Source organism: Balaenoptera physalus (genome assembly GCF_965194825.1).
Source record: "Balaenoptera physalus genome assembly, chromosome: 7".
NCBI lineage: Eukaryota > Metazoa > Chordata > Mammalia > Artiodactyla > Balaenopteridae > Balaenoptera > Balaenoptera physalus.
The window spans coordinates 37,168,608-37,184,878 of record NC_138886.1 but is presented as its reverse complement, the minus strand read 5'-3'; the positions used below and the strand labels follow the sequence as shown (position 1 = coordinate 37,184,878).

Below are 16,271 nucleotides of genomic sequence, written 5' to 3'. Positions count from 1 at the left end.
GACCTCCCCCTCCTCCAGACAATCTTACTACCACACCCTCTTGGTCCTGGCATTCCATCCTGCCAGATTAGGTGTCCCTAGGGCTCTTGCCACCCCACATCCAGAAGAGAGTGATTTTTGTGTCCATATCTTTCTCTGCTATTCCATATTCCTGCTGGGGACCAACCAAAAAGGTACCTCCTGTGTGGTCTCAGGTGAATCGCCACGGACCTAGAACATTATTCTTGGGTTCTGCGGACAGTTTAGTTCACTTTGTACCTCATTGTCATTCATGAATATTTTCCACTGGGAATTAATCTTCCAGATCCTAATACCCGACATCTGGCTGACCTTTCACTTATGTTTAAAATCATTATTGGGTTTTCGAAGGATTTTTTTTCCTATTACACATTCATTTATTCAACCAGGCAACATGTGTTCCGGGCACTAAACACTATGAAGGATGCAGAGAATCAGATATGGTTCCTAGCATCAAGATACTTATACCCTGGTAAAGTGATAAATAAGGCGGGTACATGTGGGCTGTGATTTAGGGCACTTCGGAGAGGTATGTCATAGGTATAAAGTGCTCTAAGGATTCCCAGGGGTAAAGCAACACTTCTGACTACTCTCTTCATGAAATGCTTCTGTCGCATATCTTTGTCCAGATAGATTCATCCTTCAAGCATCACGTCCAGAAACGTGGCCATCCCTTACCACTCCTGCCAGATATTCAAATAATACTCTTAACCTGAGAGACTATGACTCTGGCTCTGTGTGGTGTTCCTGATATTGTTGTTTATTGAATGCCTCACCATCCTCTTCCAGCATCTTCGCTGAGCCTCTGCTCAGATGTCATTTCTCTGAGTTACATTGTTGGAGAGCTGCCTCTGTGTAAGGGGATGAGGCAGTAGCAGTTAGCAGTTATTCTTGTCTTTCAGCAATACTTTCATGCAGGAGGCAATGGGCTGAAGAAAACCTTCCTGGAGAAGAGCCCAGATCTGCAGTCCCTACGCTATGCCCTGTCTCTGTACACACAGACCACAGACACACTCATCAAGACCTTTGTGCGCTCACAGATTGCCCAGGGTAAGGCCTAAGGGCTTTGGGTCCCCGCATCCCCTCCCTGATACATCTCTGTCCCTAGGGAGTCGGTATCCTGTAGCCCTCAGGGAGGATCCAAGTACTTCTTCAGAAAGCCCTTCAAACTCAGACACCAGGATTTCTTGATGGATCCCAGTACTTACCCCCACCCCACACTCATACCAGATAGGGGAATCACAGAGACCTGGGAAATGTGCCTGAGCTTTCTTTTCCCAGACATCATCTGGCCAGTGCATGTGTGTTGAGCTCAAGGCGTATACCCTGTTTGGTAGGAAAAATCTGTGAGGAAGCCTTGAGAATGAGTGGCTGAGACGCTCATGAAGACTCAGCTTTAGGAGCCTAAGTTGGAAGCTGTCCAGGGGAGAGAAAGCAAAAGACTTTCCAGATTCTCCAGTGTGGGTGAGGAGAAGACTAAGAGAGGCAAACCACGGGAACAGTTGAAGGGAGGGTGCGGATCATGGGGCTCTGCAGAGCTGAGACTCCGGCCTCATGGGTGATGCTAGTGCACAGGGAACCCAGGCAGCTGATTTTCTCCCAGTGACTTCCAGTTCTCAGAACCCCTCCCTGCCTCCAGGCAGGCCCATTCATAACAAAACACATCTGCCTAGACATGGCTCAGACTGAAATTCTGACCCTCACCCTGGGAAGGTCCTCCTGGAAAGGACCTTCAAGGCACAGTTGTTGCTCCTTCCAGGGAAACCTGGGCATGCTGCCTGGAGAAGTGAACCTGGTGGAGGGGGCAGTGGGAAGGCTTAGGCCTTACTGAGCTGTGGATCTGGAGCACAGAGCTGACCCAGAGGGGAAGAGGGATCTAAGCAGTTAGAATAGAGTTGATGGAAGGTGAAAAATACAAGGGACCTGCAGTACTGCTCCATTTTCCACGTATGTTCTTATTTCAAGTCCAGAGTGAGAAGAAGACAGAGCAGAAGAAGTTAAGAGCCTTGCTCAAGGAGACGGGGATCTTTCACAGAGCTGAGTACATGTAAAGGCCTGTAACAGGGAGGATAGGAGTTAATCCAAAAGGCCTTTTGGAAACATTGAGCTTTAAGCTAGATATAAAGATGAGGAGGGGCTGGAATGGGCACACATGAAGTAACAGCAGGCAGGGGTGGCGACTGCAGGGAGGATGCAACTGTGAGTGTACGTTTTCTACCCACTGCTTTATCATTTAAGGACCTAGGAAATTAGAGCCTACAACTTTCTCTTTTGTGCCCTGCGGCTCTCAGAAACCTTCTCTCTGTACGTTCTACTGCTTCTGTCCATGATTTGGTTGATCTTCAAACTGTTAAGTATAATTTGGAGCATTCGAGCATTGACCCCAGTTCTTTGACCTCTCTCTCCACACTACCCCACCTCTGTGCTCCCTCAGAATATGTGTAGAGCTGCTCTGAATGGCTGTTAACTCCGTAGACCTCTAACTGATTCTTCTTTCTCTGTCCTACTGCTGCTACCTCTTGACTTGCCTGTCCTCACTCAGTGCATGATGGGAAAGGTATTAGGTTTACTGCTAATGAGGACATTCAGCCGGAAAAGGGTACGTTATATACCATGCAGATGTGAATCTAATATGGGCTAACACTGTCCCCTGTGAACTAGAATGAGCTGCTTATGTTGGGGCTGGGGGAACCAGGTGTCAAAGTTCAGAGGCTCTATCCCAAGTTCCAGAGATGGGCAGTGTATTCATACAGTCTGAGACAGGGTTAACAATAGTTGTCCTCAGAATTCCCCCACCCCTCCATCTTAGGACAAAGAAGTTTTATCTGGGGTGCAGGGTACTGGTGTTTTCCCAAAATAGAGTGAGGCCTCTGCTGAGGGGAGGCTGAAAATCGGCCAGAGGGACTGGGGAGCTGTTTGCAGAGAGGTCCAAGTTTGAGCAGGAAAAAGTCATTCTGTACAGGACAGCCTCCCAAGAAGGGGCCTCCGCAGGCGGGAAGGTGCTGCTTTTGGCTAGATGGGACCCGCATTGTTCTGCTGAGACACCATGGGGTGGACATAATTCTCAGACGAAAATACAGGGTGGCAGCACTGTCCTTTCCCAGCATCTTTCAATGAAAAATTCTGCAGGCTAGGAGAGGTTTGGGGAACCTGAGAGATTCCAGGTGCAGTTTTGGAAGAGGCTTCGCCTAAGATGTTGTCACCCTGATTTGTATTTTAATACATAGTCTCATTCTTTATCCCCATTCTTTTCCTTCTCCCATTACTTACTTCCCCGTAGCTTCTGTGGGTGATTACTTCTTGCTTTAGGATGTAGGATAGTAGCCTCCCAACTCCACGGTTTTACCTGGAATAATTAGGCCTAAAGTCTTAAAGTTCTCCAATGGGGGAATCATCTGTCCGTCTGTCCCTCAGGGTCCGGTGTGGATGATCCTGTGGGAGAAGTCTCTATTCAGGTGGACTTGTTTACACATCCTGGAACTGGGGAGCACAAGGTCACAGTGAAAGGTGAGTGGCATGGACTTACAGACCTCAGACCTTTTCTTGCCCAGTGGCCTCATCAGTCAAAGGCAGGGACTGCTTATCCCAGCCTTTCAGCTTAGCCCTCCTCCAAGGGGAATGCCGCCAGGGGCTCAAGAACTGGGAATGCTTGATGGGATCCCTCACAGGTTTCCCATGTTTGTGCAGTGGTGGCTGCCAATGACCTCAAGTGGCAGACAGCCGGTATGTTCCGGCCCTTTGTGGAAGTAACCATGGTTGGCCCTCACCAAAGTGATAAGAAGAGGAAGTTCACAACCAAGTCAAAAAGCAACAACTGGGCCCCCAAGTACAATGAGACATTTCACTTGTAAGTTATGGGCTGGGGGCCTGAAGGACTCTGGGATGGGGGTGATCTGGGGGGTAAGAATTGAGAGGGGAGAGAAGGGATGGGCTGGATGGCAGCTGGGGTGAATTCATTTGAGGACGCCCTCAGCTCTGGTCTCCCACCTTCCATCTACCCTGTGCTCACAGCCTCCTGGGAAATGAAGAGGGGCCAGAAGCCTATGAGTTGCAAATCTGTGTGAAGGATTACTGCTTTGCCCGGGAGGATCGTGTTCTGGGGCTGGCTGTCATGCCTCTGAGGGACGTGGCAGCCAAGGGCAGCTGTGCCTGTTGGTGCCCCTTGGGCCGGAAGATCCACATGGATGAGACCGGCATGACCATTCTCCGGATTCTGTCTCAGAGGAGCAATGACGAAGTGGCCCGAGAGTTTGTGAAGCTCAAATCGGAGTCTCGTTCCGTGGAGGAGGGGAGCTGAGCACCTAGGCTCCTGTGCCAACCAGATGGTACCAGTTCCACAAGTCAGGGCTAATGGGAGTTACTGTGTATCTTAGGGTCCTCATAGTCAAGAGGCTGACTCATTCCGTTAAGGATGTTTAAGGAAAAGTTTGGGGTGGTGTGAGTATGGCTTTGCACAGAAAGGGTCATGAGTCCCTGACCAGCAGGTCTGTGATGCTGGGAGCTAGGCTGTGGGGGTTACCAGGCAGGGAGATTTTCCACAGAGGGGCAGACGTTTCTGAGAGTGTCAGCCATTCTTGGCAGAGGTTCTTCCACTCCCACACCCCTTCTCTACCCCTCTCCATACCACACCTTATCCAGTTAGATCCGAACATACCAATCATTAGAAGAACAAGTTTAGAAGGCCTGGAGCTTGTGCCTAATTAGGTAAGTAATCATTTGAGTCTACAGGTATTGCTGAGCCCTGTGGTCTGGATTGGAGTATGGCCAGGGCAGGAGCACACAGAATGGAATTCAGCCTGTCCCTTGAGCAGAATCTACTGGTGTAGAGTAGCTCAAGTGAGTACAAGGCATTGAAAGTGAACCAGAAACCTTTCAGAAATGAGCTCTGCTAATCCCTTGCCCAGATTATCTGTCATGAGTAGAACCAGGTTCCCATGGTGCTTCAGAGCCCTGAGCAGAATTTCTTTGGAACCCAAGCACCAGGGGCCACCTGCCCAGGAGTCCCCCTGCCTCACTCCTTTAGGAAGAGGAGTGATTCTTCAGGACATGAGAGGCTCTTCTTAAGTGTATGCACCTGAGAGCTAGTTGAAGGATCCAGGAGAGAGGACTATTTTCTTCGTGAATAAGCCCTGAACAAAGCCAAAAGTTGTGGAAATCAATCTAGAAAGAGTCCTCTTCACCTATGGCCACTGCCTTCTGGCGGTCCTCCCCCTTGCAGAAAGAATCCAGCCTTTGTCCTCACTCCCTTTCATCTAGGTCAGCTGCAGTTCCCCTCATAGACGTTCAACCCTACAGGAGGAACTTTGACTGTGATCCCTCTGTACCGGCTGAATGAAGGGGGGCCTCAACACTCCCTGGGAGGTCAGAGACAAACTTTTTCCAGAGGGTCATGCGGACTTCCCAGGCCCCTTGCTCAGAGAAGGGCCTTCGATAACCTCAGTAGCAGCCTCTTGGACTTCCTGAGGACTCTGCATTGTCCATTGGCCATTACATGAAATAAGGAACTAGGAATCTTTGCTGTTTTAAATTATTGTATGTGCCATTGTTACAAGAGATTATTGGCTAGTCTGTAATAAATTATCTTATAGCAGCCTTTGGGGTCTGATAATTCTGTTAAAGTGTGGAAAGCTGTAGAAATGACTTCCTTATATAATGATAGGTTTTAGACAAGTGGTCCTTTCCTGCTCTCCACCCACCACCGCCCACCCCCAAGTGGTGGAGCCTCAAACCGCTGGGTGAGTGGGGACAGATTTCTGAGAAAGGGGACGTGGTTGGAGGCGGGCTTGGGGAGGAGGGGCGTGGCCGGAGGCGGGGCTCTACTCTGGCTGGATCGTGTGGCTCCGGGGCACCTGCGCACAAAGGTGCGTTAAGATGGCGGTCGTTGGAGTTGGCGTCTGCGGAGCGATGGTGAGCAAGAGGCGCCCGAAGGTGGCGCCCGAGGAGAGGGTATCGCCTTTTCCCTCCCAACACTGAAGAGAGACTGTACCCCCATACTATCTCGCATTCCTAGCACTCTGTGTACTTCCCAACAGCTGTCCGGCTTCATACTTTCGTGTAAACTGTTCTCCCAGTACTCCCCATCCCCATACTCGAGTATACGGGTTTCCTAGATGCTCCAGAGAAGACTTACCTGCCCAGATACCTAGCAAAGGGGATCTTTAGCCCCCAAATACCTCCCAGAGGGCATCCATTTATCTGGTTACCTCATAAAGCAGACACCCCCAAAACCTCCAGCTAAGGTACATTCCTATTAACTCAGGGAGTTTTGTCCACTTTTCCAGCACTATCCAGATTGTCTGAGAGGGAAGCCATGAATCCTATACCATATTTGACTTGAAAGTGGCACATTTGCTCTCATTCCTCTGTCATATGGAGCAGGAAATCTACTTCATAAGGAAAAGTCAAACTCTGGCTGACTAGCTTACAAAAGGCTTGCAGATTTGAATTAGTAGCTAACTTTTTAAAACCAGATTTTACGTTTTAAAAATGAGTATTTCTAGCTTTTGAGGAAAAAATCAGAAGAACTATTAACTCTTAGCTGACATTCCCACAAAGTGACAGGTGGTTGGAGCTGAGAAGCAAGTAGCAAATTAGTTTTTTGTAGTTCATTATAGACTCCATTACTCCTTATTTTGTCATTCTGGGCTTTACATTATTTCCCTGGTATGTGGTAGACACTTGAGTTTGTGATCCCTGATATAAGACTTTTGGTAATTTTCTGTGCCAGTACTTCGAGCTCTTAATGGAAACTGAAATTCAAAGAGGTTGGATATATGTTATATATGTTTAGGTTATCTTTGGTTTCTGTGATGCCCTGATTAGGATCAGAGATCATACTAGTAGCTAAAACCCAGGGTGAAATCTGTATTAAAGTGTTTTTTATAAGAGAATTCAATCAAAATATCTGCAGTTAGCTTCCTGGTGCATTTGATCTTGAAGAAATCGTGTGCCAACTCCTCTCTGGCGGGATCAGGCCAAGAACAAGGCGTTGTTTCTCTTTGAACAGCTGGTTTTAAAAGGGCCTGGCTCTGGTCTGTACCAGAAGTGATGTCTCACAAGTGCCGTCTCCTTCACTCCAGAACGCATAGATTGTAACCCTCCTCTCTGTGGGAAATAACAGGCCTCGTAGTGTCAAGAGTTGGGGGTATTCTGCAGGCTGTATCAGAAGTAGAACAGACGTACCTTTAATAGTGGATTTTTTAAAAAGCAAAATCATTTCTGTCGGCATAAGTATATAACTCACCTAGTCATTGTGAATATTTGGACTAGCTCCGTGAATGAACCTCGCATATCTTGAAGCAGAATGGCTAAGCTGAAGAAGCAACATGGAGTAGTGAAGATGGTATTGAAGTGGGAGTCAGAAAACATGAACAGTAGTCTCAGCTCTGCTACATACTTCTCAGGGGACCTTGACTTTTACCTTTTCAGAGGCTGTTGCTTGCATCTGTTAAATGGACTATGAATTCCTGCCATATATACTTCAGAGGGATCAAATGGGCTTATTTAAATGTGAAAACACTTTGAAAACTATACTATACATGTATAAGGGATTGTTGTCATTATTACAAATGATCCTCTGAGCTCTGATAACTTACAAGGAACTTGTCTTGCTGTGTCCTGGGTTCAAAATCAATAAATATTTGCTGAACGCATAATATGTGCCAGGTACTCATCTAGGCACGGAGCCTAGCACTGAACAAAACAAAAACCCTTGTATGAATTTAGGAGTGGGTTATCAGCATGTTGAGTGCCTACTAAGCACCCAGCACAGTATCACAGCATGGTGAAGTAATAGGGAGAATCTAGATGATGAACCTAAGTCTGCCACTGTACAGCTGTGAGAGAGTCTTTCCCTATGTGAGCCTGAACCTTCCCATCTGTAAAATAAGGTGGTTAGACAAGGTAAACTCTGAGGTTCTTTCGAGCTAAAATATGTTTGTTTGGAGATTATAACTGCTAAAGTTCCCTACCCCTAATGAGCTTATTGCCCTGCCAGGAAGGTCAGACTAACAAAGCTAAACAGTCTTAGAACTACAAGGACAACAGAGTGCTAATGTCACACTAGATTCAGCATAATAACAGTAACAGCAGTGTTGCTCTGTAGGTAATAGAGTATTTAGAGAGACTTCTTAGAAGGCCATGTAGACATGGAAGTATGGGAAGATTCAGAGGAGAGGAAGGAGACTTGACTGTAGATACTGGAAATTGAATGAATGTAAGAACAAAGGAGAAGAATAACATGCCATTTATTGTTTTCCTAGTTTATCCGTCAGAGTCCTTGCAGAAAAAGTTTGTGCATTCAAAAGAATTTAATTGAAGAGAGTTTAACCAAAGGATGATTTACAGAGGTATGGTCAGTGTTAACAGAAACTAGAAAGAAATGGTGAAACCCAAAAGTGGTGAGTCAGTAGCACTCCTAGGCCTCAAGGGAAAGAAAGGGAAGTGTTGTTACCAGGGCCCAGTTAGAACTACAATCTGAAAGACAGACTGCCTGACAAGAGCAAGAACTTAGACAAGGCAGCATGGAAGTAGAGAAATAAATACCCTAACCTTTCTCCTCTTGCCCTCTGGTCTCCAGCTACTACCTTCAAGAAGCCCAGAGGCAAGGTAGTCTGGGTAATGTAGTTCATAGAGGTCAGCTTCTCAGAACAGGGCAGAGGGAGTTGGCTGGGCGGAGGCACAGCAAACAGAATAACCAGCATAAAAGGTATCTAGGGAAGGAAAAGTCACCACTATGGACTCTTTCCAATAAAGTTTTCCCTCTGTTCAAATTCAAAAATCTACTGTAAGATGTAGTCTCCTTAGTTGTGAAATGGCAATAGCAATGCCTTTGTCCCGGAGTGATTGTGAGGATTCTATGATATGACACGTGAAAGTGCCTGGCACAGGGCATGATACATGCTGGAGGCTCAGTATATTTTAGTTCCTTCCTTCTTGCACATGCTTAAATGGCTCCTTGGTTGAAATATTTTTCCAGTCATGGTTTCAAAGTATGGCTGGAACTGAGTGAATGAAGGGGAGAATAGTAGGAGATAAAGTCAGAGCCCATGGTAATGACTTTGGCTTTTAACAGAGTAAGGTAGGAAGTCATTGGAAAGTTGTGTGACTTCTGATATCAGGGTTCTTATTATTCACTAGGGCATCACTTCTTTATTCAAAAATATTTATTTAGAATATACCACATGCTGGATACTGTTTTAGGCACTGGAGGTGCATTGATATATAGTCCCTACCCTCAAGGATAATGTGGTCTTTAAAGGAGACAGATGACTTCAACTTAAAGTATGAATGTTAAGATACAAGTGAACATAGAAGCTCATAGTAAGGGAGCTCATAGTAAGGACATCATCTTTGGGGCATCTGAAAGGCTTCCTGAGCAAGATGATGTAAATTGAATCTTAACTGTAGAACTTAGCCAGGTCTAAACAGAGGGAAATGAAGTTCTAGGAATTTGGAGTAGTATGTGCACTTGGCACTTGGCTTAAAAAAAAAAAAAAGTTGGTGATGAGCTGGGAATTGCAGGTAGCTTATGTCACTGGACATTTGGCTTTGTGTAGGAGGATGGTGAGAGATAAGACTAGAGAAGTAAGCAGAGGCCAGGTCATGAAGAGAAATTTAGACTTTATCCTGAAGGCAATGGTAGGTTTTTAAGCAAAAAGATAACTCACTCTGGCAAGATAAGGAAGAGTCAGTTGAAGGGGGGTTGAGGTGGAGGGTGGGAAGGTACAAAACTGGAGACTGTGAGGCTAATCATGGTGGCCTGAACTTAAGTAGAAGCTTTGGGGATAGTTGTAGAGGACTATTCCAAGTTAACTTGTTATTAATGAGGAAGAACGTACAGAACTTCATGATTAATTGTAAGTGGGAGGATAAAAGAGAGCATTGTCAGAGATGACTCTCAGGTTTCTGGCTTGGGCAACTAGGTAAATGGTAAGACTAGTAACATGTTCAAAGACAGGAAATATAAGAGAAAGCACAAATTTTGGCTGTGTGGGAGGTAGAGAATAGAGATAATTTCAATTTTGTAAATGTAGATTTTTTTATTGTAAAATGCACATTATGTAAAATTTACCATTTGAAAGTGTACAATTCAGTGACATTAAGTATGTTCACAGTGTTGCACAACCATCATTACTATCCAGTTCCAGAACTTCTTCATCACCCCAAAAGGAAACCCCATCCCTATTAAACAGTCACTCCTCAATACATGTAGATTTTGAGGCAATTGTGTGACATCCAAATGCAGATGTTAAGTAGATATTTGGATATGTACTACTGAAGCTCAGAATAAAAATTCAGGCTGAAGATACATGTTTTTGAAACATTAGCATATAAGTAGGGATTCTCAACCTGGGGCCTATGGACTTGAGTGAGAATCTCTGAATGTCTTGAATTGGGTATAAAAATGTATATGTATACATATATATATTTATTTTTATGAAGTGTCTATAGCATTAATTAAATTCCCAAAGGAATTTCTTTTTTTTAATAAATTTATTTTATTTTATATATATATTTTTTTGTTTGTTTGTTTGTTTGTTTGGTTGGTTGTGTTGGGTCTTTGTTTCTGTGTGAGGGCTTTCTCTAGTTGGGGCAAGTGGGGGCCACTCTTCATCGCGGTGCGCAGGCCTCTCACTAACGTGGCCTCTCTTGTTGTGGAGCACAGGCTCCAGACGCGCAGGCTCAGTAGCTGTGGCTCACGGGCCTAGTTGCTCCGCGGCATGTGGGATCTTCCCAGACCAGGGCTCGAACCTGTGTCCTCTGCATTGGCAGGCAGATTCGCAACCACTGCGCCACCAGGGAAGCCCTATTTTATTTTTTAAATTGTTGGCTGTGTTGGGTCTTCATTGCTGCAAGCAGGCTTTCTCTAGTTGCGGCGAGCAGGCTTCTTACTGCGGTGGCTTCTCTTGTTGCAGAGCACGGGCTCTAGGCACACGGGCTTCAGTAGTTGTGGCTTGCAGGCTCAGTAGTTGTGGTGCATGGGCTTAGTTGCTCCGCAGCATGTGGGATCTTCCCGGACCAGGGCTCGAACCCGTGTCCCCTGCATTGGCAGGCGATTCTTAACCTCTGCGCAACCAGGGAAACCCTCAAAGGAATTTCTTAACCTGAACAAAGTTACTAACCACTGACAGACAGATATATAGAGAGAGATATAGATATAGATATAGATATATAGATATATAGATATATTTTTAATGAGGCCATGGGATGGGTAAGAGAACTCAGGGAAAGTGAATAGTGAGAAAAGAAGAATGAGAATGGGACCCTGGGTAATGTGTAAGGTACAGAGAGATCCAAAGGGTGTTCTCTTCGAGTACAAGAAATAAAATTCATGTCTGCCTCAAGATAGGTAAAGGCTTTTAAAGGCAATGTTGTTTCCTACTTGCTAGATGTGCCTCATTGGTTGCCTCTGTCAAATGCCCAAACACGTATATTTGTGCTGTAAAATAGATTGTCTCCTTACGTGACTAGCCATAACTTCTTCCTGAGTAGTCTTATTTTTGGCTATTAGGTTGGTGAGGAGAGTATCATTTCCAAAGTCAACAATAGAGAGTTAACTAAATTGCCATAATTTGCAACAGGTGTGTGTGTATCAGTATAATGTGGACCTTATGATAAACTAGCAGTTCTCAAAGTATTAGACCTGAACCAACAACATCAGCATCACCTGTATTTGTAAGAAATATAAATTCTTGGGCACCACCACAGACCTGCTAAATCAGAAACTCTGGGGAGGGGCAGGGAGAGGGGGAGAAAGGGACCCAGCCTCCAGGTGATTCTGATGCATGTTAAAATTTGAGAAAAACTGTGATGGACTATTCCTGGCCAGTTTTTTCAATCCATAAATAAAACATGGGTTCCTGGTTTTCTTATTACCTTTTATATAATAACATCTGCATGGCAGCATTTTGCAGTGTCTGATGAATTCCTCATGAAAAGGTTTTTTTTGAGTACTCTTGTCCATCTGTGACCTTCTCTATCATCCTGAATCATAGATACAAATATTATTTCCTACATACTATTTTCCCCTTTAGTGTGCAGTAGTTATCTTCAACAACATAAGTTGTAAACTGTCCAGTTACCTAAATGCTGTGGAAAAGAAAATATTATTTCTGTGAATACTTTTTCTTTTCCATCTAGTCCTTTGTCTTGGAATCTCCCAGTCTTCTGCTGAGTCATGTCCTTGGCTTTGGAGAGTATAAAATGAATCTCAGTGAAATTGCTCCATTCTTTCTTCTTTACCCGTATCAAAGAATTTTCAGCTACGTGGCCTTGCCTAGAGATGCAATAGCTATATTCAAATCCCTTATGTTCCCTAGAATTAATAGCCACAGTCAGGAAGAAATTAGAAGCCACAGACTGAATTTGAAGAGAATTGGACTTTGTCATCAAGGCCAATCAAGGAAGGTTTTCCATTTCAGCTATTCCAAGGGTTAAGTCAGGCAGTTTGTTTGTTTGTTTGTTTTTGAATTTTATTTTTTATACAGCAGGTTCTTATTAGTTATCTGTTTTATACATATTAGTGTATATATGTCAATCCCAATCTCCCAATTCATCCCACCACCATCGCCCCTCCACACCCACTTTCCCCCTTGGTGTCCATACGTTTGTTCTCTACAACTGTGTCTCTACTTCTGCCTTGCAAACCAGTTCACCTGTACCATTTTTCTAGATTCCACGTATATGTGTTAATATACGATATTCGTTTTTCTCTTTCTGACTTACTTCACTCTGTATGACAGTCTCTGGGTCCATCCACGTCTCTAAAAATGACCCAATTCCATTCCCTTTTATGCCTGAGTAATATTCCATTGTATATATGTACCACAGCTTCTTTATCCATTCGTCTGTCGATGGACATTTAGTTTGCTTCCATGACCTGGCTCTTGTAAACAGAGCTGCAATGAACATTGGGGTGCATGTCTTTTTGAATTATGGTTTTCTCTGGGTATATGCCCAGTAGTGGGTTGCTGGGTCATATGGTAATTCTATTTTTAGTTTTTTAAGGAACCTCCATACTGTTCTCCATAGTGGCTGTATCAATATATATTCCCACCAACAGTGCAAGAGGGTTCCCTTTTCTCCACACCCTCTCTAGCATTCGTTTGTAGATTTTCTGATGATGCCCATTCTTACCAGTGTGAGGTGATACCTCATTGTAGTTTTGATTTGCATTTCTCTAATAATTAGTGATGCTGAGCATTCTTTCATGTGCTTCTTGGCAATCTGTATGTCTTCTCTGGAGAAATGTCTATTTAGGTCTTCTGCCCTTTTTTTAAAAAATTTTATTTATTTATTTATTTTTGGCTGCGTTGAGTCTTCTTGCTGTGTGCAAGCTTTCTCTAGTTGCAGCGAGTGAGGGCTACTCTTCATTGCAGTTCGCGGACTCATTGCGGTGGCTTCTCTTGTTGCGGAGCATGGGCTGTAGGCACGCGGACTTCAGTAGTTGTGGCACTCAGTCTCAGTAGTTGTGGCTCGCAGGCTCTAGAGTGCAGTCTCAGTAGTTGTGGTGCATGGGCTGAGTTGCTCTGCAGCATGTGGGATCTTCCTGGACCAGGGATCGAACCCATGTGCACCTGCATTGGCAGGCAGATTCTTAACCACTGCACCACCAGGGAAGTCCCTTCTGCCCATTTTTTAACTGGGTTGTTTGTTTTTTTAATATTGAGCTGCATGAGCTGTTGATACACTTTGGAGATTAATCCTTTGTCCGTTGACTTGTTTGCGAATATTTTCTCCCATTCTGAGGGTTGTCTTTTCCCCTTGTTTATAGTTTCCTTTGCTGTTCAAAAGCTTTTAAGTTTCATTAGGTCCCATTTGTTTTTGTTTTTGTTTTTAACATCTTTATTGGAGTATAATTGCCTTTCAGTGGTGTGTTAGTTTCTGCTTTATAACAAAGTGAATCAGCTATACATATACATATATCCCTATTCTCCTCCCTCTTGTGTCTCCTTCCCACCCTCCCTATCCCACCCCTCTAGGTGGTCACAAAGCACCGAGCTGATCGCCCTGTGCTATGTGGCTGCTTCTCACTAGCTATTTTACATTTGGTAGTGTATATACATCCATGCCACTCCCTCACTTCATCCCAACTTACCCTTCCCCCTCCCCGTGTCCTCAAGTCCATTCTCTACGTCTGTGTCTTTAATCCTGTCCTGCCCCTAGGTTCTTCAGAACCTTTTTTTTTTTAGATTCCATATATATGTGTTAGCATACGGTATTTCTTTTTCTCTTTCTGACTTACTTCACTCTGTATGACAGACCCTAGGTCCAACCACCTCACTACAAAAAACTCAATTTCGTTTCTTTTTTATGGCTGAGTAATATTCCGTTGTATATATGTGCCACATCTTCTTTATCCATTCATCTGTCGATGAACACTTAGGTTGCTTCCATGTCCTGGCTGTTGTAAATAGAGCTGCAATGAACATTGTGGTACCTGACTCTTTTTGAATTATGGTTTTCTCAGGGTATATGCCCAGTAGTGGGAATCCTGGGTCATATGATAATTCCATTTTTAGTTTTTTAAGGAACCTCCATACTACTCTCCATAGTGGCTGTATCAATTTACATTCCCATCAACAGTGCAAGAGGGTTCCCTTTTCTCCACACCCTCTCCAGCATTTACTGTTTGTAGATTTTTTTTGTTGATGGCCATTCTGACTGTGAAGTGATACCTCACTGTAGTTGTGATTTGCATTTCTCTAATGATTAGTGATGTTGAGCATCCTTTCATGTGTTTGTTGGCAATCTGTATATCTTCTTTGGAGAAATGTCTATTTAGGTCTTCTGCCCATTTTTGGATGGCGTTGTTTGTTTTTTTGATATTGAGCTGCATGAGCTGCTTGTAAATTTTGTAGATTAATCCTTTGTCAGTTGCTTCATTTGCAAATAATTTCTCCCATTCTGAGGGTTGTCTTTTCGTCTGGTTTATGATTTCCTTTGCTGTGCATAAGGTTTTAAGTTTCATTAGGTTCCATTTGTTTATTTTTGTTTTTATTTCCATTTCTCTAGGAGGTGGGTCAAAAAGGATCTTGCTGTGATTTATGTCATGGAGTGTTCTGCCTCTGTTTTCCTCTAAGAGTTTTATAGTGTCTGGCCTTACATTTAGGTCTTTAATCCATTTTGAGTTTATTTTTGTGTATGGTGTTAGGGAGTGTTCTAATTTCATTCTTTAACATGTAGCTGTCCAGTTTTCCCAGCACCACTTATTGAAGAGGCTGTCTTTTCTCCATTGTATATCCTTGCCTCCTTTGTCATAGATTAGTTGACCATAGGTGTGTGGGTTTATCTCTGGGCTTTCTATCCTATTCCATTGATCTATATTTCTGTTTTTGTGCCAGTACCATACTATCTTGATTACTGTAGCTTTGTAGTGTAGTCTGAAGTCCGGGAGCCTGATTCCTCCAGCTCCATTTTTCTTTCTCAAGATTGCTTTGGCTATTCGGGGTCTTTTGTGTTTCCATACAAATTGTGAAATTTTTTGTTCTAGTTCTGTGAAAAATGCCATGGGTAGTTTGATAGGGATTGCATTGAATCTGTAGATTGCTTTGGGTAGTATAGTCATTTTCACGATGTTGATTATTCCAATCCAAGAACATGGTATATCTCTCCATCTGTTGGTATCATCTTTAATTTCTTTCATCAGTGTCTTATAGTTTTCTGCATACAGGTCTTTTGTCTCCTTAGGTAGGTTTATTCCTAGGTATTTTATTCTTTTTGTTGCAATGGTAAATGGGAGTGTTTCCTAAATTTCTGTTTCAGATTTTTCATCACTAGTGTATAGGAATGCAAGAGATTTCTGTGCATTAATTTTGTATCCTGCTACTTTACCAAATTCATGGATTAGCTCTAGTAGTTTTCTGGTAGCATCTTTAGCATTCTCTATGTATAGTATCATGTAATCTGCAAACAATGACAGCTTTACTTCTTCTTTTCCAATTTGGATTCCTTTTATTTCTTTTTCTTCTCTGATTGCTGTGGCTAAAGCTTCCAAAGCTATGTTGAATAATAGTGGTGAGAGTGGACAACCTTGTCTTTTTCCTGATCTTAGAGGAAATGGTTTCCGTTTTTCACCATTGAGAATGATGTTCGCTGTGGGTTTGTCATATATGGCCTTTATTATGTTTAGGTAAGTTCCCTCTATGCCTACTCTCTGGAGGGTTCTTATCATAAATGGGTGTTGAATTTTGTCAAAAGCTTTTTCTACATCTATTGAGATGATCATATGGCTTTTCTCTTTCAATTTGGTA

The 16,271-nt window shown here is 43.6% G+C and overlaps 2 protein-coding genes across 7 annotated transcripts in view; both read left to right on the top strand.

Annotated features, from left to right (window-relative positions):
• The window catches only part of UNC13B (unc-13 homolog B), a 243,211-nt gene extending 237,601 nt beyond the window's left edge, over positions 1–5,610 (top strand). For 3 of the 6 annotated variants that reach the window (XM_082468356.1, XM_082468355.1, XM_082468360.1), the window contains 5 exons: positions 921–1,068; positions 2,561–2,617; positions 3,433–3,525; positions 3,706–3,865; positions 4,030–5,610. In XM_082468356.1, the coding sequence (XP_082324482.1) occupies positions 921–1,068; positions 2,561–2,617; positions 3,433–3,525; positions 3,706–3,865; positions 4,030–4,315 (744 nt within the window). In that variant the 3' untranslated portion in view covers positions 4,316–5,610. The remainder of the gene's footprint in view (positions 1–920; positions 1,069–2,560; positions 2,618–3,432; positions 3,526–3,705; positions 3,866–4,029) is intronic. The other 3 variants (XM_082468359.1, XM_082468357.1, XM_082468358.1) reach the window with 1 other exon arrangement.
• A 90-nt stretch (positions 5,611–5,700) lies between these two features.
• The window catches only part of LOC309663830 (phospholipid-transporting ATPase FetA-like), a 112,291-nt gene continuing 101,720 nt past the window's right edge, over positions 5,701–16,271 (top strand). The window contains exon 1 of the mRNA XM_082468372.1: positions 5,701–5,964. The gene's annotated coding sequence lies outside the window, so the exon portion shown is untranslated. The remainder of the gene's footprint in view (positions 5,965–16,271) is intronic.